General features: G+C 42.1%; 1 protein-coding gene across 3 annotated transcripts in view; it reads left to right on the top strand.

Annotated features, from left to right (window-relative positions):
* ascc3 (activating signal cointegrator 1 complex subunit 3) overlaps positions 1-22,119 on the top strand; it is a 328,254-nt gene that overhangs the window by 181,246 nt on the left and 124,889 nt on the right. For all 3 annotated transcript variants that reach the window (XR_013547292.1, XM_078399847.1, XM_078399848.1), the window contains exons 20-21: positions 878-1,054; positions 13,597-13,822. Coding sequence is in view for 2 of the 3 variants with exons in the window: in XM_078399847.1 (XP_078255973.1) it covers positions 878-1,054; positions 13,597-13,822 (403 nt within the window). In the remaining variant the exon portion in view is untranslated. The remainder of the gene's footprint in view (positions 1-877; positions 1,055-13,596; positions 13,823-22,119) is intronic.

The following is a 22,119-nucleotide window of genomic DNA, read 5'->3' as shown; positions in this document are numbered from 1 at the left end:
CTCTCTGTGTCCCACTCTCTCTATGTCCCACTCTCTCTGTGTCCCACTCTCTCTCTCTCTGTCCCACTCTCTCTCTCTGTCCCACTCTCTCTCTCTGTCCCACTCACTCTCTGTCCCACTCTCTCTCTGTCCCACTCTCTCTCTGTCCCACTCTCTCTCTGTCCCACTCTCTCTCTGTCCCACATGCTCTCTCTGCCCCTCTCACTCTCTGTCCCACTCTCTCTCTGTCCCACTCTCTCTCTGTCCCACTCTCTCTCTGTGTCCCACTCTCTCTCTGTGTCCCACTCTCTCTGTGTCCCACTCTCTCTCTGTCCCACTCTCTCTCTCTGTCCCACTCTCTCTCTGTCCCACTCTCTCTCTGTCCCACTCTCTCTCTGTCCCACTCTCTCTCTGTCCCACTCTCTCTCTGTCCCACTCTCTCTCTGTCCCACATGCTCTCTCTGCCCCTCTCACTCTCTGTCCCACTCTCTCTCTGTCCCACATGCTCTCTCTGCCCCTCTCACTCTCTGTCCCACTCTCTCTCTGTCCCACTCTCTCTCTGTCCCACATGCTCTCTCTGCCCCTCTCACTCTCTCTGCCCCTCTCACTCTCTCTGCCCCTCTCACTCTCTCTGCCCCCACTCTCTCTGCCCTCTTCTCTCTCTGCTCTCTTCTCTCTTTGCCCCTCCCCCCTCCTGAATAACCTGAATATATGACATCAACTATTTTTTTGGTAATAGGAAAAGAACATTTTTACAAAAATACTGTAGGGAAATTGATTCTGGGAATGTTTAGCTAGCATGTTTTTTTGGTATTAAGATTAGATTCTGTGTTTTTAATTCTACTTGCCAAGTCATATCCTGCCATTAAATTTACTGAATTTCTTTGTGTTTTTGCAGGTAAGGGAGGAGGAATTGGAGGAGCTCGATCAGCTGCTGTGCAATTACTGTGAGCTGTCTGTCGCAGGCGGAGTCGAGAACACCTATGGAAAAGTGAACATTCTTCTCCAAACTTACATTAGCCATGGCGAGCTGGACTGCTTCTCACTCATTTCTGACACTGCATATGTTGCTCAGGTAAGATCTCGGAAGCAGATCCATTTCCCTCAATAAATATTATGATGCTGCACAATTCCATCCTCGATGAGGATTCAGATCTTTATGCTTCATATTTTAACCCATTAAGAAAGATTTCCCACAGTTGGAGAATTTGAAGAGCGGTTAATAATGTGCCTTAAAATATTTCTTCTGCTGCTTGCAGCAGGATTCATCATCTTGTTGGAGATCATAACAACTTTCTTCAATCCACACTGTTCAGAGTTCTATGAGGCTTATGAAAGAAAAATGAAAAGAAAATGGGCAAAAGCTTTCCAACCTTTACAAATTCTTTTGAAAGCTATAATTTAGTTTTCATTGCATGTTTATCATCAACACATTGGTGGAGTTGTGGACAGTGAAGAAGGCGAAGAAGAAAAATACAGCAGGGTGAAGATCAGTTACAGATAAAGGCAGAGAAATTGCAGATGGAGTTTAATCTGGTCTAGTGTGATATGGTGCACTTTGGGAGGTCACAAATAAGGGGAAAGTATATAGTTAATGGCCAGACCCTAATCAGAATGAATGTACAGAGGGATCTTGGGGTCCATAGCTCCCTGAAAGTAGTTACACACTTAGATGAAGTGGTAAAGCATGCACATCTTGCCTTTAATGGCCAGAGCTATGAGCGTAAGGTGCAGGAAGTCATGTTACCCCTTTTTATAGAACTTCGACCGCATGTGGAATATGCAGTTCTGCTAGTCCCATTAGAGGAAGGATTTGAAAAGTGTGCAGGAGAGGCTCTTTTAGAAGAAGTTTGACAAACGGATTATTTTCACTGGGGCATCAGTGGTTGAGGGAGATCTATTAGGTTTATAATGTCATGAGTGTAGCGTGTTGATAAAGGCAAGGAGCCAGGTATTTTGGGAAGGTATATTTATTGGTTCGTGGGTCTCAGACGGGTCTAGTCTGCCGGAATGGCTTGGCGCCCAAACCTTGCCCTTATATACCTGCGTCCAGGACCGCCTCCCGGGACTGGTCCATTCCCGTGCCGAGGGGTCGGTAGTAGTATGGCCCGACCCTTGGGAGCCGCCACAGTACCCCCCCCCAGATCCGGAGGCACGAAACGCACTGGTGGTCGCACAACCCGACCGGACCGCGTACGGTAATCGGTCGACAGAGGGGCCGGCGGAGGCACAGTTGGAGAGACAGGCGGTGGGACCCGCAAAGGGGGGCGACCTCGTGGGCGAGGCCGGGCCACCCGCACCGGTTGGTCGATGTCTAAGTGGGCCGGCTTCAGGCGGTCAATTGACACGGCCTCATCACGTCGGGGTCACCAATGTAGCGTGTTGATAAAGGCAAGGAGCCAGGTATTTTGGGAAGGTATATTTATTGGTTCGTGGGTCTCAGACGGGTCTAGTCTGCCGGAATGGCTTGGCGCCCAAACCTTGCCCTTATATACCTGCGTCCAGGACCGCCTCCCGGGACTGGTCCATTCCCGTGCCGAGGGGTCGGTAGTAGTATGGCCCGACCCTTGGGAGCCGCCACATGAGAGGTATTGATAGGATAGGCACCATATTTCAAATCCACAGAAGGGAAGAAAGTAGAGTTAGACAATTGGACTAAAATTAAAATGGTATCCAGTTTGATGTTTCTTTTCTCAGGAAGGTCGGCCAAGGTCAATGGGTTTATCCAGGAGATATTAACTAGTCAAGTTAAGGATGAGGAGAGCCCAGTGACATTAGGTCCTTTTCATTTGGCAAATTGAGAAATATGATTAATGCATCAGAAAGAAAAAGCATAAATTCAGTGACAAAGTTATGAGAAATTCAAAGAATTGTTTTAATGTCATGCGAAGAAAAATTCTGTGAAAAGCAGAATCCTTACTTTTTGCATAGAGCTGAAATACTTGAAAGATCATGGAAATAAGACCAAATGATACGGTTTTAAAAACAAGTATAAAATCAATGGATCACAAGTGCTGTAAAATTCAATAATTCGATAAAGCTTGATAGAGGAGGAAGCATTTTCTTTTTTTTTTTTAATTGTAGGTTTTTAAGTGGATTTTAATTAAGCTGAAATAATGTGAAAATTAAGATTTTCAGGTTATCCTGAAATTGGAAAAGTAAGTTCGAAATTTGTTGAAACTAATAAACGGACGTAAGAGGTCATTGGAGCCAGCCCTGAACATCTGGGTAGCTACCCAGTGAAGAATAAAATGTGTATGGTCCATGTAGGCCGTTTACACCAACATATCAAGTTCGGATTTGCAAACTTAGTATGCCTGTTTACTGAGTAAATTGCTACTATGGTAGTTAGTGGAGCACAAATGCTAACAACTGGCACAATCGAACTACATTGGATACCTGACATTGTTTTTTTTCTAATTAAATATGTTTTCTTTTCAGTGCTGGCATGCCATCAAACCATGGCCACTTTATTACTTCCTCGGAGTTTATGCTGTCATCTAGTTACTTTCTTGAGAACATTACACTTTATTCACGTACAGAAAGGAAGTTGAGCTGTTATATATTTCATGTCTTGGAAGGGTCAGAAATAAGGGTATAACTTGATCTGCACAGTGTAAGATCTGTCTTGAATATCCAAAGAAAGTCAGATATATTAAACTTTGAGTGATGCTTAAGTATCCTATTAGTTTGAGAGATAGTTCAATAAATATTGTCAATAATTTAACAAAACCATACCTAGTGCAATGCAAGGTACATTCACAAGACGTTTGGTCACAGGGTTTTTGCCGAGTCCCCATACTGAATGCCAGCAGACCAAGAGAGTTTATTTGTCATGTGCTCTGGATATGAACGAGAACCATGATATTCTTAGTTGCTGGAACGTTACAGGCAAATGTCCATGAGCATGATGTTAGTATTGAAGTAATGCAATTACTGGAGACACAAGAGACTACATTTGCTGAGCAAAAAGCAAACATTTCGAGGAACTCACAGTTCAGGCAACATCCATGGAGGGAAATGAATAGATGATCTTGAACCTGACAACCCGTCTCGACCTGAAACGTCACCCATTCCTTCTTTCCAGAGATGCTGCCTGTCCTGCTGAGTTACTCCAGCATTTTTTGTCTTATCTTTGGTTTAAATCAGCTTCTGCAGTTCCTTCTACACAACCATTCTTCAGATGTCATCTGTCCATTTACCTCCTCAGAAGCTTCCTGACTCACTAAGTTCCTCCACAGTTTATTTTTAAAGAAGATGATTGCTCCACTCTCAGCCTGTCACTATGTCAGTGTTCCTTATGTTAAGAGTCAATGATTTGAAAGAATAGAAAAATAGAATGTGACAAACAGTAACCAGATTTTTGCCCCTAGCTAATTATTGACTTATGCAAAAGTGCATTTGCATTTGTACAAGACAGAAACGTAGAAGCTTAAATGTGACCCATTCACCAAATTCAGAATAAATTTTCTTTTCTGAAGTTTTTTTTTTGTATAAACCATGCTAATATCTGGAAACAGCTGTGCTGAGTTGCCATTTCTCCAAATAGAGTGATACAGTGTGGAAACAGACCTTACGGCCCAACTTACCCACATTGGTTAAAAGTGTCCCAGTTAAAAGTGTCCCATATCCCTCCAAAACTATCCTATCCATATACTTGTCTAACTGTCTCTTAAACGACAGGATAGTCCCAGCCTCTACTATCTCCTCTGGCAGCTTGTTCCATACACCCACCGCCCTTTGTGTGAAAAAGTTACCCCTCGGATTCCTATTAAATCTTTTCCCCTTCATCTTGAACCTATGTCCTCTGGTCCTCAATTCCCCTACTCTGGGCAAGAGACTCTGTGCATCTACCCGATCTATTCCTCTCATGATTTTGTACACCTCTATAAGACTCCCCCTCATCCTCCTGGGCTCCATGGAATAAAGACCCAGCCTACTCAACCTCTCACTATAACTCACACCCTCTAGTCCTGGCAACATCCTCATAAATCTTTTCTGAACCCTTTCAAGCTTGACAATATCTTTCCTATAATATGGTGCCCAGAACTGAACACAATTTTCTAAGTGCGGTCTCACCAACGTCTTATACAACTGCAACATGACCTCCCAACTTCTATACTCAGTACTCTGATTGATGAAGACCAAAATGCCAAAAGCCTTTTTGACCACCTTATCTACCTGCGACTCGACCTTAAAGGAACCATGCACCTGTACTCCTAGATCCCTTTACTCTACAACACTACCCAGAGGCCCACCATTTACTGTGTAGGTCCTGCCCTTGTTCGACATCCCAAAATGCAACACCTCGCACTTCTCTGTATTAAATTCCCTCAACCATTCCTCCGCCCACCTGGCCAATTGATCCAGATCCTGCTGCAGTCTTTCACAACCATCTTCACTATCTGCAAAACCACTCATGACAGTTAATTTATTCTTATCATTTTTTTTTACATAAACCAAAACATGCCACAGCAACAGTTTCATCTTAATTTAGGTTCCTTTATAATTTAACAGCAGTAATTATGAGTTGAAATTAAAACCGAAAATGCTGTAAATGGTCAGCAGGTCTGATGAAAGGTGATTGTCCTAAAATGGTAACTCTGTAGTTCTCATTCCAGAAGCTGTGTCACCTGCTGTGTATTAACAGCATTTTCTGTTTTTATATCACACCTCCAACCTACCTTGCTCATTGCAACTTGCACTGAGGTCAATGGCAAACTGATGGAATGCTGCACTTTCAGAAGTGCCACGTTTGGTCGACCAGTCAAATTCCTGTCTGCCTTTGAAACCTGTCTAAAGACGGCCCTGATTCAGGATCTCAAATTGCACCTTTTGCCTCCACAGATGTTTGTTTAATCCACTGAGTCCTTCCAACATTTTGTTTTTTTGTTCAAGGACGAAACCATGCCGTTTGAGACCTAAGGTTGTGTTTGACCCTGGCATGATCTTGCTATCGCAAAAGACTGTCCATTTTCACCTTCATAACATCTCAGGGAAGGGTGGCATAGTTTTTAAGTCACTAGAGAAGGAACCAGAGTTTTGGACCATTGATCCAGAAACATGAGTACAAATTTCACCAAGGGTATTTAAATTCAGGTAATTAAGTAAATCTGTAACTTGAAAAAAATCACATTTTGGAAGCATTAACTTCGAAACTAAGAGATAGTCTTGACACTCTATAAGGCGCTGGTAAGGAATATTGTGAGCAATTTTGGGCACCATATCGGAGGAAGGATGCGCTGGCTCTGGAGAGGGTCCGGAGGAGGTTTACAAGAATGATCCTAGGAATGAGTAGGTTAACCTATGATGAGAATTTGTCGGCACTGGGCCTGTACTCGCTGGAGTTTAGAAGAATGAGGGGGGATGAAACATACAGAATAGTGAAAGGCTCGGATAGAGTGGAGATGATGTTTCCATTAGTGGCAGAGTCTAGATCATAGCCTCAGAATTAAAGGACGTTCGGACATTCCGTCATCAGAATCTTATAGACGAGCATGGGAGGACGAATTGAATCAATTTATAATGCAAGATATATGGGATGAAAGTTTACAACATATACATCAATGTTCATTGAATACTAGACATTCCTTAATACAATTTAAAATAATACATAGATTACATTATTCGAAGACGAAATTAAATAGGATTTTTCCTAGTATCTCTCCTATTTGTGATAAATGTCAATTTCAAGAAGCTAATTTAACTCATATTTTTGTAACTTGTATAAAAATGCAAAACTTCTGGTTGGAGATTTTTAAAATAGTTTCTAAAGTTATTAATAAAAAATTAGATATGGACCCAAAATTAATTATATTAGGATTATCAGAACATACTACAAATTTTACAGTAAGTCAGGTACATTTTCTTGATTACAGTCTAATAACTGCGAAAAAATTAATACTTAAATTTTGGAAAAAACCAATAACCCCCACAATTAAAATGTGGACTATGGAAATGACAGAGACCCTGCATTTGGAAAAAATAAGGTTTGCCTTAATCGACAAACCTGAGTTATTTTTAAAAATATGGTCTCCATTTATTGAATTTTTAGAAAAGTAAATGGGTTTGGCACAGGACTAAAATAAAAAATTTAAATTAAAAGTTGAAACTTGAGTTAGGGGTTGGATGTACAACTGTGGTTATTGTCTCCCGGATCTACTCCCTTTAATTTTTATTGTTAGATCCTTTTTTTTTAACCCTCTTATTCTCTCTCCCCAAGTTTATAGTTTTTTTATTTTATTTTTACTTTCTCTCTTCAAAAATTTAAAAATTGAAGCTATGTAAGAACTTTGTAACAAATGTGTTTTTTTATTTCTATTTGTACATATGCTTTTCAAAAATAAAAAATATTTAAAAAAAAAAAGAATTAAAGGACGTTCTTTTAGGAAGGAGATGAAGAATTTCTTTAGTCAGAGGGTGGTGAATCTGTGGAATTCTTTGCCACAGAAGGCCAAGTCAGTGGATAGTTTTAAGGCAGAGGTAGAATGATTCTTGATTAGTGCAGGCATCAGAGGTTATGGGAAGAAGGCAGGAGAATGGGGTAAAGAGGGAGGGATAGTTCAGCCATGATAGGATGGCGGAGTAGACTTGATGGGCCGAATGGCCTAATTCTACTCCTATTCCTTATGACCTTAAACAACCAGATTGTTGTGAAAAAAAACATCTAATCCTCACTCCATGGGGAAGGAAGCTACCTGTCAATATGGTAATTGCCTCTCAAATTCAGGAACAATTAAGTATAAAAAAATAAATGCTGATATTTCCAGTGATATCCCAATCCCAGGAATGCGTATGCAACTAGCAAAATTCTCATTCATATCTCTGTTATCTCATTACTCGAATCCACAGTCATTTCACTTCTTTGAAATTATATGAGGAAATGCTGAAAATGCCACGTCAGGCAGATTTCTGTGGCTGTTAATATTTGAAATCATTGCAATTCTGTGGCCATCTTAAATTTTCAGCTCATGTGTTTTAAGTATCCAAGATTCTGGTTTATGTATCCAAACTCGCCTTTTCAGCTCACATGCGATCACCCACATTTACTCCTTTTCGAGTTCAGTTTAGTTTAGAGATACAATAGACAATAGGTGCAGGAGTAGGCCATTCAGCCCTTCGTGCCAGCACCGCCATTCAATGCGATCATGGCTGATCACCATCAATCAGTACCCCGTTCCTGCCTTCTCCCCATACCCCCTCACTCCGCTATCCTTAAGAGCTCTATCCAGCTCTCTCTTGAAAGCATCCAACGAACTGGCCTCCACTGCCTTCTGAGGCAGAGAATTCCACACCTTCACCACCCTCTGACTGAAAAAGTTCTTCCTCATCTCCGTTCTAAATGGCCTACCCCTTATTCTCAAACTGTGGCCCCTTGTTCTGGACTCCCCCAACATTGGGAACATGTTATCTGCCTCTAATGTGTCCAATCCCCTAATTATCTTATATGTTTCAATAAGATCCCCCCTCATCCTTCTAAATTCCAGTGTATACAAGCCCAATCGCTCCAGCCTTTCAACATACGACAGTCCCGCCATTCCGGGAATTAATCTAGTGAACCTACGCTGCACGCCCTCCATAGCAAGAATATCCTTCCTCAAATTTGGAGACCAAAACTGCACACAGTACTCCAGGTGCGGTCTCACCAGGGCCCGGTACAACTGTAGAAGGACGTCTTTGCTCCTATACTCAACTCCTCTTGTTACGAAGGCCAACATTCCATTGGCTTTCTTCACTGCCTGCTGAACCTGCATGCTTCCTTTCATTGACTGATGCACTAGGACACCCAGATCTCGTTGAACTCCCCCTCCTCCTAACTTGACACCATTCAGATAATAATCTGCCTTTCTATTCTTACTTCCAAAGTGAATAACCTCACACTTATCTACATTAAACTGCATCTGCCATGTATCCGCCCACTCACACAACCTGTCCAGGTCACCCTGCAGCCTTATTGCATCTTCCTCACAATTCACACTACCCCCCAACTTAGTATCATCTGCAAATTTGCTAATGGTACTTTTAATCCCTTCGTCTAAGTCATTAATGTATATCGTAAATAGCTGGGGTCCCAGCACCGAACCTTGCGGTTCCCCACTGGTCACTGCCTGCCATTCCGAAAGGGACCCATTTATCCCCACTCTTTGCTTTCTGTCTGTTAACCAATTTTCTATCCATGCCAGTACCCTACCCCCAATACCATGTGCCCTAATTTTGCCCACTAATCTCCTATGTGGGACCTTGTCGAAGGCTTTCTGAAAGTCAAGGTACACCACATCCACTGACTCTCCCTTGTCAATTTTCCTAGTTACATCCTCAAAAAATTCCAGTAGATTTGTCAAGCATGATTTCCCCTTCGTAAATCCATGCTGACTCGGAACGATCCCGTTACTGCTATCCAAATGCTCAGCAATTTCGTCTTTTATAATTGACTCCAGCATTTTCCCCACCACTGATGTCAGACTAACTGGTCTATAATTACCCGTTTTCTCTCTCCCTCCTTTCTTAAAAAGTGGGATAACATTTGCTATTCTCCAATCCACAGGAACTGATCCTGAATCTATAGAACATTGAAAAATGATCTCCAATGCTTCCACTATTTCTAGAGCCACCTCCTTATGTACTCTGGGATGCAGACCATCAGGCCCTGGGGATTTATCAGCCTTCAGTCCCATCAGTCTACCCAAAACCATTTCCTGCCTAATGTGGATTTCCTTCAGTTCCTCCATCACCCTAGGTTCTCCAGCCCCTAGAACATTTGGGAGATTGTGTGTATCTTCCTCAGTGAAGACAGATCCAAAGTAACGGTTTAACTCGTCTGCCATTTCTTTGTTCCCCATAATAAATTCCCCTGCTTCTGTCTTCAAGGGACCCACATTTGCCTTGACTATTTTTTTCCTCTTCACGTACCTAAAAAAACTTTTGCTATCCTCCTTTATATTATTGGCTAGTTTACCCTCGTACCTCATCTTTTCTCCTCGTATTGCCTTTTTAGTTAACTTTTGTTGCTCTTTAAAAGAGTCCCAATCCTCTGTCTTCCCACTCTTCTTTGCTATGTTATACTTCCTCTCCTTAATTTTTATGCTGTCCCTGACTTCCCTTGTCAGCCACAGGTGTCTCTTACTCCCCTTAGAGTCTTTCCACCTCTTTGGAATAAATTGATCCTGCAACCTCTGCATTATTCCCAGGAATACCTGCCATTGCTGTTCTACCGTCTTCCCTGCTAGGGCCTCCTTCCAATCAATTTTGGCCAGCTCCCGCCTCATGCCTCTGTAATCCCCTTTGCTATACTGTAATACCGACACTTCCGATTTTCCCTTCTGCCTTTCCATTTGCAGAGTAAAACTTATCATGTTGTGATCACTGCCTCCTAATGGCTCTTTTACCTCTAGTCCCCTTATCAGATCAGGATCATTACACAACACTAAATCCAGAATTGCCTTCTCCCTGGTAGGCTCCAGTACAAGCTGTTCTAAGAATCCATCTCGAAGGCACTCTACAAACTCTCTTTCCTGGGGTCCATTTCCAATCTGATTTTCCCAGTCTACCTGCATGTTGAAATCTCCCATAACCACCGTAGCATTACATTTTTGACACGCCAATTTTATCTCCTGATTTAACTTGCACCCTAAATCGAGGCTACTGTTTGGGGGCCTATAGATAACTCCCATTAGGGTCTTTTTACCCTTACAATTTCTCATTTCTATCCATACTGATTCAACATCTCCTGATTCTATGTCACCCCTTTCAAGGGAATGAATATCATTCCTTACCATCAGAGCAACCCCACCCCCTCTGCCCACCTGTCTGTCTTTTCTATACGTTGTGTACCCCTGAATATTCAGTTCCCAGCCCTGGTCCTCTTGTAGCCATGTCTCCGTGATCCCTACAACATCATACTTGCCCATGACTAACTGAGCCTCAAGCTCATCCACTTTATTTTTTATACTACGCGCATTTAAGTACAACACTTTAACTTCTGTATTTACCTCCCCTCTCACATCGTTCACAATTGGCCCTGCCCTTAATTTCTTTTCCGCTCTAGAACTTCTGTTCCCATTCTTCCGAGAGTCTTTTGCAATATCTCCTGTATTCCCTTTTACCTCATCTTCATATTCACAATTTGTTAACCCCTCCCCCCCACTACTTAGTTTAAAGCCACAGGTGTCACACTAGCAAACCTGCCTGCCAGAATGTTTGTCCCCCTGCTGTTAAGATGCAACCCGTCCCTTTTGTACAAGTCACCCCTAGCCCAGAAGAGATCCCAGTGGTCCAGAAATCTAAATCCCTGCTCTCTGCACCAGTCCCTCAGCCATAAATTCATACCCTCTATCTCTCTGTTCCTGGCCTCACCAGCACGAGGTACCGGTAGCAGTCCAGAGATAACTACCTTCGACGTCCTACTTCTCAGCGTTTTTCCCAACTCTCTAAACTCCCGCTGTAGCACCTCCTTCCTCTTCCACCCGACGTCATTCGTGCCCACGTGCACAACGACTTCAGGTTGATCGCTGTTTCCTACAGCGCGGAAACAGGCGCTTCGGCCCACTGGGTCCGCGCCGACCAGCGATCCCCACACACGAACACGACCCTACACACAAAGGGACATTTTTTTACTTTTACCAAGCCAATTAACCTACAAACCTGTACGTCTTTGGAACGTGGGAGGAAACCGAAGATCTCAGAGAAAACCCATGCAGGTCATGGGGAGAACGTACAAACTCCGTACAGGCAGCGCCCGTCCTCGGGATCGAAGAACCCGGGTCTCCGGCGCTGCAAGCGCTGTAAGGCAGCAACGCTACCACTGCGCCACCGTGACCGCCCTAATTAAGTATTGCTTTAATTTTAGAATTATTGTCCTTGTTTTCAATCCCTTGGTGATCTCACCCCATCCTACCTCTTGCACATTGTCAATTTAAATTACTCCACTATTAATGTCTGTGCTTTCAGTGGTTAAGCTAAATTCTATAATTTCCTCCCTAAATCCTGGGTCCATTTTTCTTTTTTTGACAACTTCCTAAATCAATGGCTTTGAACCTCCTTTTGATTAATTGTGTTGTATTTGGTGTCAAATCCTTAAATCTCCTGCCAAGTACTCGGTTCTACTACTTTATGATGTATTAATACAAGTAGTTATTATCTAATGAAGAGTTCTCCCAATTTTGTTCAACAAGTAAACCGCAACCTCAACTGATGTTTTACATTTGTTATCCCACTTCAAATTCTTGATAGCTGGTGTCTTTATTGAGATCTAGGAAGATGATATAAAAATTGTAGAACAATGCCATAGAAAATCACATTTTGGCCCTAAACATTCATGCCAACAAAAAATAGAGCTATTTTTAGGGTTGGTCCTAGTTACCAAATCTTAATTTGTATGATGAGTTGTGACACTTCAAGGTCTCATATCATATCATATCATATATATACAGCCGGAAACAGGCCTTTTCGGCCCACCAAGTCCGTGCCGCCCAGCGATCCCCGCACATTCACACTATCCTACACCCACTAGGGACAATTTTTACATTTACCCAGCCAATTAACCTACATACCTGTACGTCTTTGGAGTGTGGGAGGAAACCGAAGATCTCGGAGAAAACCCACGCAGGTCACGGGTCTGCTCCAGAAATATTTAAAGTAAGAGTTTTGCTTTGCATTCCAGATTCCCACTGCATAGGGTCAAAACATTTTCCTTCAACTCCTTCCAGCAAATAAATTGAATCTGTGGCTCTAATTATTAATCTGCCTGGAAAGGAAAGAAGGTTGTTTATGGTCAGTTAATTATACAGCAGCAGAGGCTTGAAGGGCCAAATGATCTACTCCCGCTTCTTATTCATATGTGCATAAGTATCTTGCTTTGGCCTCTTAGAATTTTATACGCCTCCACTAAATCTCCTTTATTTAAAAGAGAACAAATCCTGTTGGTTGATTCAGCTCAACTATAATTAACCAGTAATGGTAATATCCTTGCTAATCTTCTTTCCTCTGTTTCTAATGCTATTACATCCTTCCTAAAGTATTACAGGTATTCTGACAAATGCTGGTAATGGGTATTGATCGCCTAACTTTGCAGGTTGATATCTTGACTCCTCTCTCTATATTTTTTTTCCTTTAAAAATTCTAACTTTTACTTTTGCTATTTCTAGAGAAGTAGAATGAGTGAGTAAATATCTCACCCAAAACAATGGAAGTTGTGCATCTTGAAACTAGTCGTAATTTAACCTACCCCTCGACAGTTTTCAAGAATATACAAGAGTTGTGCATGGAATTTAAATTTATGTTCTTAAATACAATCAAAATATTCTTCCTGTAGAGTAACTATGTTGTCCATTTTCAGAAAATGTAAAAATGCAATAATATTTGAATGTTGCTGGTGTAATTAAGAGGGAGTTATTTTAAGGCATCATCTGTATTGAAACAAGCTGACAGAATCTTTACAACATTTGACATGCATGTTATTAATAATAAAATTCATTTATTTAATCAGAGATTTGATGAATTGATATGATAAGTCAGTGAGTACTAATATCAATGCAGGTAATTTAATTTTACATCTGAGAGTGTATTTTGTTAAATGAAATTTCAATCACTTATTGGACTCTTTCTTCATTGCGTTTGTAGAATGCAGCTCGTATTGTCCGGGCGCTGTTTGAAGTTTCTTTGCGAAAGAAATGGCCTGCGATGACGTACAAGCTGTTGAATCTATGCAAGATTATTGACAGGAGATTATGGGGATGGTGCAATCCATTACGCCAGTTCTCGGTTTTGCCGGGTCACGTGCTCACAAAGCTCGAGGAAAAGAAACTCACCATAGATAAGATGAAGGACATGCGCAAGGATGAAATAGGTAATCTAAAATGAACCGTTTATATTGGAGAACATTGGGAACAGCAACATTGAGACACATGGACCAAAGTGGTTGACGCAGCATGGGTTTAAAAAAAAGATTGGCTCAAGGTAATTAAGTAGAGTCTCAGAATTATAGAGCATCAAAACAGGCTTTCGGACCACTCCGAAACCTGGCTAGTCCAATTTGCTTGCAGTAAATGGTTGATTTTCAGACTGTGGGATGACAAGCAGTTATGTTCCCGAGGGTTCAATGCGAGCGCCACTGCTTTATTTGATATCCATCAATGAATTGGATATGGAGTGCAGAGTATATTTTCAATATTTACTGTTCAGTTTAGTGTCACGTGTATCGAGATACAGTGAAAAGCTTTTTTGGCGTGATATCCAGTCAGCCGAAAGAGGGAGTAGCCAGAGTGTGACTCGTCCTTGATTCTGCTGCTGGCCTTGCCGAGGCAGCGTGAGGTATAAATAGAGTCAATTGAAGAGAGGTTGGTTTGTGTGATGGTCTGAGCTGTGTCCACAATTTGCTGCAATTTCTTGCAGTCTTAGATGGAGCTGTTCCCAAACGAAGCTGTGATGCATCCTGATAAAATACTTTCTCTGGTGCATCTGTGGAAGGTGGTGAGAGTTGTAGGGGACATGCTGAACTTCCTGAGCCTTCCAAGGAAGTAGAGGTGTTGGTGTGCTTTCTTGGTCGTTGCTTCAATGTGGGTGGTCCAGAAGAAGTTGTTGGTGATATTGACTCCTAGGAATTTGAAGTTTACAACCATCTCTACTTCGGCACCGTCAATGCAAACTGGGGTATGTGAACCGCTTCGCATCCTAAAGTCGATCACAATCTCCTATGTCTTGCTGACTTTGAAAGAAAGGTTGTTGTCTCGACACCAGGTTCTCGATCTCATTCCTGTACTTCCTTTATAGATGACACCAAACATAAATATGTGGAAAATAGATTGCAAAAGGGCATAGATCGAGCTAGATAGAGCTCTTAAAGATAGCGGAGTCAGGGGGTATGGGGAGAAGGCAGGAACGGGGTACTGATTGAGAATGATCAGCCATGATCTCATTGAATGGCGGTGCTGGCTCGAAGGGCCGAATGGCCTCCTCCTGCACCTATTGTCTATAGATCGATCGATTAGCACAATGGACAGAAAAAATTCTATTAGAGGTTTTGTGAGAGAGGAAAATTAAGGCAGCATAGGCCAATGTCAGTTCTACAGAACATACGTCGACCAGGAAGAAACCGTTATGTGCATAAATCTTACAAAGGTCAGAAAGCAAATTGTAAAGCATGTGGGATCTTGGGCGTCAAAAATCGAAGCATTAAGAAAATCTTTACAATACTGAAGCTAAATCTGAGGTATTGCCTCCAATTCTGGTCAGCAAACTGTCAAACTCTGGGATGTGTGTGAAGGTCTTGCAGATGGTGTGGAAGAGTAACCAGAATGGGATTAGAGAGCTCAGCCACAAGGTTCAATTGAAGAACCTGGGTTTGTCCTCAGTGGGATAAAGGAGACTGAAAGGAGCTAACAGATGGTAAAGGGAAAGAGAAGCAAACATTTAAAGTGGCTGGGTATACACCGATCAGCCAAAACATTATGACCTGATGAGCCAAAACATTATGACCACTTGCCTGATATGCTGTTGGTCCTCCGTGTGCAGCCCCATAAGCAGTAGGGTGCGATGCACTGTGTATTGTGACACATTCCTCCCGTGACCACCATTAAAATTTTCTGTGACTTGTGCCACAGAAGACCTTCTGTCGGTTCGGACCAGACAGGATAAACTCTCCCATCTTATCTAACTTGTTTTCCACTGTCCCTTTCAGACTCTCTAATGCCTTTACCAAATCTATATTAACAGTTTCTCATTCCTTCCTTTTACTTGCCCTAAGCCATTTAACTCTAGGTTTCAGCCCACTTGCCCTAAGCCATTTAATTCTAGGTTTCAGTTCGTCTCCCTGACTGGCAGATTAACCTCACCACCACATGCATCCCCCTCTACAGAGCATGTCCCCTTGTCATCAGTAACAGGGGTAATGATATCCTGCGAACTATGGTTTTCTACCTGTCGCTGGACTTTACTCGACTGATTTGACTGACATCTCAAGAAACATAGAAAATAGGTGCAGGAGTAGGCCATTCGGCCCTTCGAGCCTGTACTGCCATTCAATATGATCATGGCTGATCATCCAACTCAGTATCCCGTACCTGCCTTCTCTCCATACCCCCTGATCCCTTTAGCCACAAGGGCCACATCTAACTCCCTCTTAAATATAGCCAATGAACTGGCCTCAACTACCTTCTGTGGCAGAGAATTCCACAGATTCACCACTCTCTGTGTGAAAAAAAACGTTCTCATCTCGGTCCTAAAAGACTTCCCCCTTATCCTTAAACTGTGATCCCTTGTTCTGGACTTCCCCAACATCGGGAACAATCTTCCTGCATCTAGCCTGTCCAACCCCTTAAGAATTTTGTAAGTTTCTATAAGATCCCCCTCAATCTTCTAAATTCCAGCGAGTACAAGCCGAGTCTATCCAGTCTTTCTTCATATGAAAGTCCTGCCATCCCAGGAATCAATCTGGTGAACCTTCTCTGTACTCCCTCTATGGCAAGAATGTCTTTCCTCAGATTAGGAGACCAAAACTGTACGCAATACTCCAGGTGTGGTCTCACCAATGCCCTGTACAACTGCAGCAGAACCTCCCTGCTCCTATACTCAAATCCCCTCGCTACGAATGCCAACATACCATTCGCTTTCTTCACTGCCTGCTGCACCTGCATGCCTACTTTCAATGACTGGTGTACCATGACACCCAGGTCTCGTTGCATCTCCCCTTCTCTTAATCGGCCACCATTCAGGTAATAGTCTGCTTTCCTGTTCTTGCCACCAAAGTGGATAACCTCACATTTATCCACATTATACGCATCTGCCATGCATTTGCCCATTCACCTAACCTATCCAAGTCACGTTGCAGCCTCTTAGCATCCTCCTCACAGCTAACACTGCCCCCCAGCTTCGTGTCATCTGCAAACTTGGAGATGTTGCATTCAATTCCGTCGTCCAAATCATTAATATATATTATAAATAGCTGGGGTCCGAGCACTGAGCCTTGCGGTACCCCACTAGTCACTGCCAGCCATTCTGAAAAGGACCCGTTTATTCCTACTCTTTGCTTCCTTTCTGCCAGACAGTTCTCTATCCACATCATTACTGAACCCACAATACCGTATGCTTTAAGTTTGCATACTAATCTCTTATGTGGGACCTTGTCGAAAGCCTTCTGGAAGTCCAGATATAACACATCCATTGGTTCTCCCTTATCCACTCTACTAGTCACATCCTCGAAAAATTCTATAAGATTCGTCAGACATGATTTACCTTTCATAAATCCATGCTGACTTTGTCCAATGATTTCACCACTTTCCAAATGTGCTCCTATCCCATCTTTAATAACTGACTCGAGCATTTTCCCCACTACCGATGTTAGACTAACTGGTCTGTAATTCCCCGTTTTCTCTCTCCCTCCCTTTTTGAAAAGTGGGGTTACATTAGCTACCCTCCAATCCTCAGGAACTACTTCAGAATCTAAAGAGCTTTGAAAAATTATCACTAATGCATCCACTATTTCTGGGGCTACCTCCTTAAGCACTCTGGGATGCAACCTATTTGGCCCTGGGGACTTATCGGCCTTTAATCCATTCAATTTACCTAACACCACTTCCCGACTAACCTGGATTTCACTCAGTTCCTCCATCTCATCTGACCCCCGGTCCCCTGCTATTTCCGGCAGATTATTTATGTCTTCCTTAGTGAAGACAGAACCAAAGTAGTTATTCAATTGGTCTGCCATGTCCTTGTTCCCCATGATCAATTCACCTGTTTCTGACTGCAAGGGACCTACATTTGTTTTAACTAATCTTTTTCTCTTCACATATCTATAAATGCTTTTGCAGTCAGTTTTTATGTTCCCTGCCAGTTTTCTTTCATAATCTATTTTCCCTTTCCTAATTAAGCCCTTTGTCCTCCTCTGCTGGACTCTGAATTTCTCCCAGTCCTCTGGTAGGCTGCTTTTTCTTGCTAATTTGTACGTTTCATCTTTTGTTTTGATACTATCCCTAATCTCCCTTGTTAGCCACGGATGCACTACCTTCCCTGATTTATTCTTTTGCCAAACTGGGATGAACAATTGTTGTAGTTCATCCATGCGGTCTTTAAATGCCTTCCATTGCATATCCACCGTCAACCCTTTAAGAATCACTTGCCAGTCTATCTTGGCCAATTCACGTCTCAAGCCCCCATTGAGTACTGCTCAATGCGATTTCCCTGAATTCCCTCCAACAAGCACTTCTTCCTTCCCTGATGTATTCTGAGGCCCTTTGCTGTTGTTACTTTCTGCCAACCACAAGAACAGACCTGGTGCTTCTTTCCCTCTACCACTGAGCCGCTGTCCTTCATTGATGCTAATCCTACTTGTAGTCTGTTCCGTTCTGTGGTCTGTAGCCGAGTAATCCACCTGTGAGTCATCTTCCGCCCCAGCTCTTGCAGACTCTAGAGGTATCTTTCTTTTATTTGTCGTAGCTTTTTAGGGGTGCAGCGAGACTGTTTACAATCTGCGCCACTGCTGCAATGAGGTGCTAACCCAGAACAGCTCTAGCGCCGTGCAAAAAGAAGAGGAGTGAGGCTGATTAGATTACTCTACAAGTGGAAAATGTGGATTCACTACACAAAATGGGAACAATTAGTATCATGTAGCACAGAAATGGGTCCATTGAGCCATGTCTATGCAACTCGCCAAGTATATTTCCATTATAATCTCATTGTCCATTATTTCCATGCCTTTTCAAGTATTCATCTAAATAAATGCTTCTTAAAATGTTCTGAGTGTACCAAGACATAGGAATAGTATTAGGCCATTCAGCCCATCAAGTCTACTCCCCATTCAATCATGGCCAATCTATTTTTCCCCTCTCAACCCCATTCTCCTGCTTTCCCGTAACGTTTGACGTTAAAAGGTAATGGGGAGAAGGCAGGTGAATTGGGTTGAGAGGTAAAAATAGATCAGTCTCCATTTTTAAAAATACCCAATGACTTGGCTTCCACCGCAGTCTATGGCAATGAATTCCACAGATTACAATTTAACGTTGTAATCTGCATATTATTAATTTGTAACAAAAAAATCACAATGTCAATCCTTTGTTGTGTCCCATTGCATGCAGGGCCATAACTACTTATCACTCTTCTCTCTCTGATTCTTCAGCAGTTTAAATACTCAAATTACCATTGCATTTTTCTTGTTTAGTACTTCTTGCTACATGGGTATTTTAACAGATCCTTGTCTGCTGCTTTTCCGGCATACAATGACTGTTGCATACCTCTGTCAACTTTTCTTGCCACTTCACCAAATGACTCAGTCATACTCTATTTCTCTTTAACAAATCATTGCTAGCTGCCCCTTATTAACCTATTCCCTCTTCAGGTGAAAATTAATATCTATTTATTCCTCACACTGACATTAGAATGATTGGCTTGTAGTTGCTCGGTTTATTCCTCTCATCTCTCCATAAAGCATGCAATATTTGCAATACTCTCGTCCTATGGCACCACTTTTATATTCAGAGGATTAACTTGTTAACTTTGATGACATCCTTGGGCTAAATTATTTTAAGAGGTTGAATGCAACGTATTCCTATAATGAAGAAAGACCTCATTGTAGTAGTTGATGGCAAGTAAGATGGGAATTCTAATTTAATAAATTAATTTGTAGAAGTGAACCAGCAATGGCTATTTTGAAAGTCTATTGTTTTCATAATATTCTCATATCCAGGTAAAAAGTAAAGGTATTATCTTGAAGATAGGAGACAGAGGGTGGTGATAGAGGGTTATTTTTCAGACTGGGAGTCTGTAACAAGTGCACCATGGGGATCAGTAAGTTGCTTGTTATTTATATTAACAATTTGGATGAGGATGTAGGTGGCATGTTTCATAAGTTTGCAGATAGCACTAAAATTGGTGGTATAATGGACAGTGAAGAAGGTAATCTGAGATTAGATTGGAGTCTTGACCAACTGTGGCAATGAGAAGAGGAATGGGAGAAGCAGTTTAAATCAGATGTATGCAAGGTGTTGTATTTTGATAAGACAGGTCAGGGCAGGACTTGCACATTGAGTGGTAAGGCCCTGCTGAGTGTTGTGGAATAGAGACACCCAGAGGTCCAGTTACATTGTACCATGAGAGTGGTGGTACAGGTAACTAGGGTGGTAAATAAGGGGTTTGTCACATTTGTCTTTATTGGATCGATGTATTGAGTACAGGAGTTGAGTACAACAGCACAGTTCATTTATTTTAGGTGTGAAAGACATTGGTAAGGCCACATTAGGAATACTGTGTGCAGTTCTGGGTGCCCAGCTATGAAAAGCATGTCATTAAACAGGAAAGGGTGCAAAAAAGAATTAGAAGGGTGTTACCGGGTCTCGAAGGTTTGAGTCAAAAGGAAGGGTCAGATAGGCGAGGACCTTTATTGCTAGGTTCCAAGAGGCTGATGGTGACCTTAAAGAGGTATTTAATATAATGTTGGGTGAATAGATTTAAAAGGTATCTCACTTGTAGGCAAGAGGGACTAGTTTGATCAGGCAACTTGGTTGGCATGGACAAGTTGGGCTGTGCTGCCCATACTGTGCAATTCTTTGACTATATTGCACAACATTTATATAATAGTGGCTGCAGATGCATTATTTTCTAAGCATGACAGATTTAATATTTTGATCTATATCTAGTTATGTTGACACCCATATTGATACTGATTGGGCCAATAGAGATAAGAGTCAAAAGAAGCTTTGCCCTTAATTGTCAAAGCAAAATCTTCGAAGGCCAGCTGAACAATATCTTGTTTTCGTTAGCTCTCTTCATTGTTAAAATATTTCCTGGTTCTTAAAAGCTTATAATCTTTATAAATGGGCTCTGTGTTACAAATAACAACAAAAGGTCTGCTGGAGAAACTCAGCGGGTCAAGTAACAACTGTGGAGGTAAATGGACAGTTGACTTTTCAGGTTGGACTCTTCATCTAGATGGGCTCCCCCTCGTGCCTCCTCGCTGGGTCCTCTGACACTGCTGTTGGGTTCTGCCGCTCCCCCAACCGCCTCCTGGCTGGGTCCCTCGACACTGCCAACGTGTCTTGCTGCATGTCCCCTGCTATCAATTGTGCCGCACACCGTCAACCATCTCCGATCTCCTACCCCTTCTCCACTGAGCCCCCTTCTATCCCACCACATCAGCCTCCCCTCACCCCACTTCTCTCCTGGACCCACGCCTGACCTCAACCCCAACCAGTGCTGTCTTCCTTGCACCATCCCCTCTCACCTCCGAAGCTCAGCAGAGGCCTCTTCTTTGTCGCCCTGTTCACTCACATCAACGAGTTCCGGCCTGCCACAATTCAGAGCTTTTCTTCCATCGCCTCTTCCCCCGTGCCTATTTCTTTGGCAAGGAATTTTGTGCCACTGTGCCGTCCTCTTTTGAACTGGAAAAATTATATATTTATCATTTCAAACTCCCTTTTGACTCTTCAGTAATTCTATATTTCTAACATCTAATTTTTAATTCCGACAGTATTTCTGACTTTCAACAGATGACTGTAAATTAAAAACTCAAAAATATTATGACATTAACATTGTCATAAGCTCACGTCCTTTGGCAAGGAGTAATAATACATTTTAGTAGACTTGTCCTTGTCTAGCCAGGCAATTGGCGGCCTGTCAGATTTACATTTTCATGATCCCAGTCTCTGGTCAAGTTGTGTGTGTGTCCTGGTACCCATGGCTGAACGTGCTCATTTAGTCAAACACTTTCTGTTCTACCATTTGTGAATTGTGACTTGACCCAGTACAAGTGCGACATGTTCCTACTGACCTTAACATGTAAAGGTCCTTTGCAGCCGGTTTAAAAAAAAAGATTTTTAACAGGTGCTCCTAATGCAAAACATGTGATAGCAGCCTTAGAATGGAAAAAAAAGCATGTGATTTTTTAATTTAGAAATTGTGAATAAAATAAGAAAAATTACAATTAAGAGTAAGATTACGGAAATGAGAGTAACAGGTTTTTATTTTAAGTTTACTAATATTAAAGTATTAAATGCACAAAAATGTTTGTTTTGGAGCAGAAAACTGATGCAGACTTAAAATGGAGATGGACCTGAAGCTGTTTGGCTGCCTGGAGCTCATGAGCATATGTTTGTACCTTTTGAGAAATACATAAAAGCCACAAAGCAGTGAGGTTTTAGAAGATACCAGATGCTTTTA

This window comes from Rhinoraja longicauda, chromosome 5, assembly GCF_053455715.1.
Source record: "Rhinoraja longicauda isolate Sanriku21f chromosome 5, sRhiLon1.1, whole genome shotgun sequence".
Classification (NCBI taxonomy): domain Eukaryota; kingdom Metazoa; phylum Chordata; class Chondrichthyes; order Rajiformes; family Arhynchobatidae; genus Rhinoraja; species Rhinoraja longicauda.
This window is presented reverse-complemented; position numbering and strand designations above follow the sequence as displayed.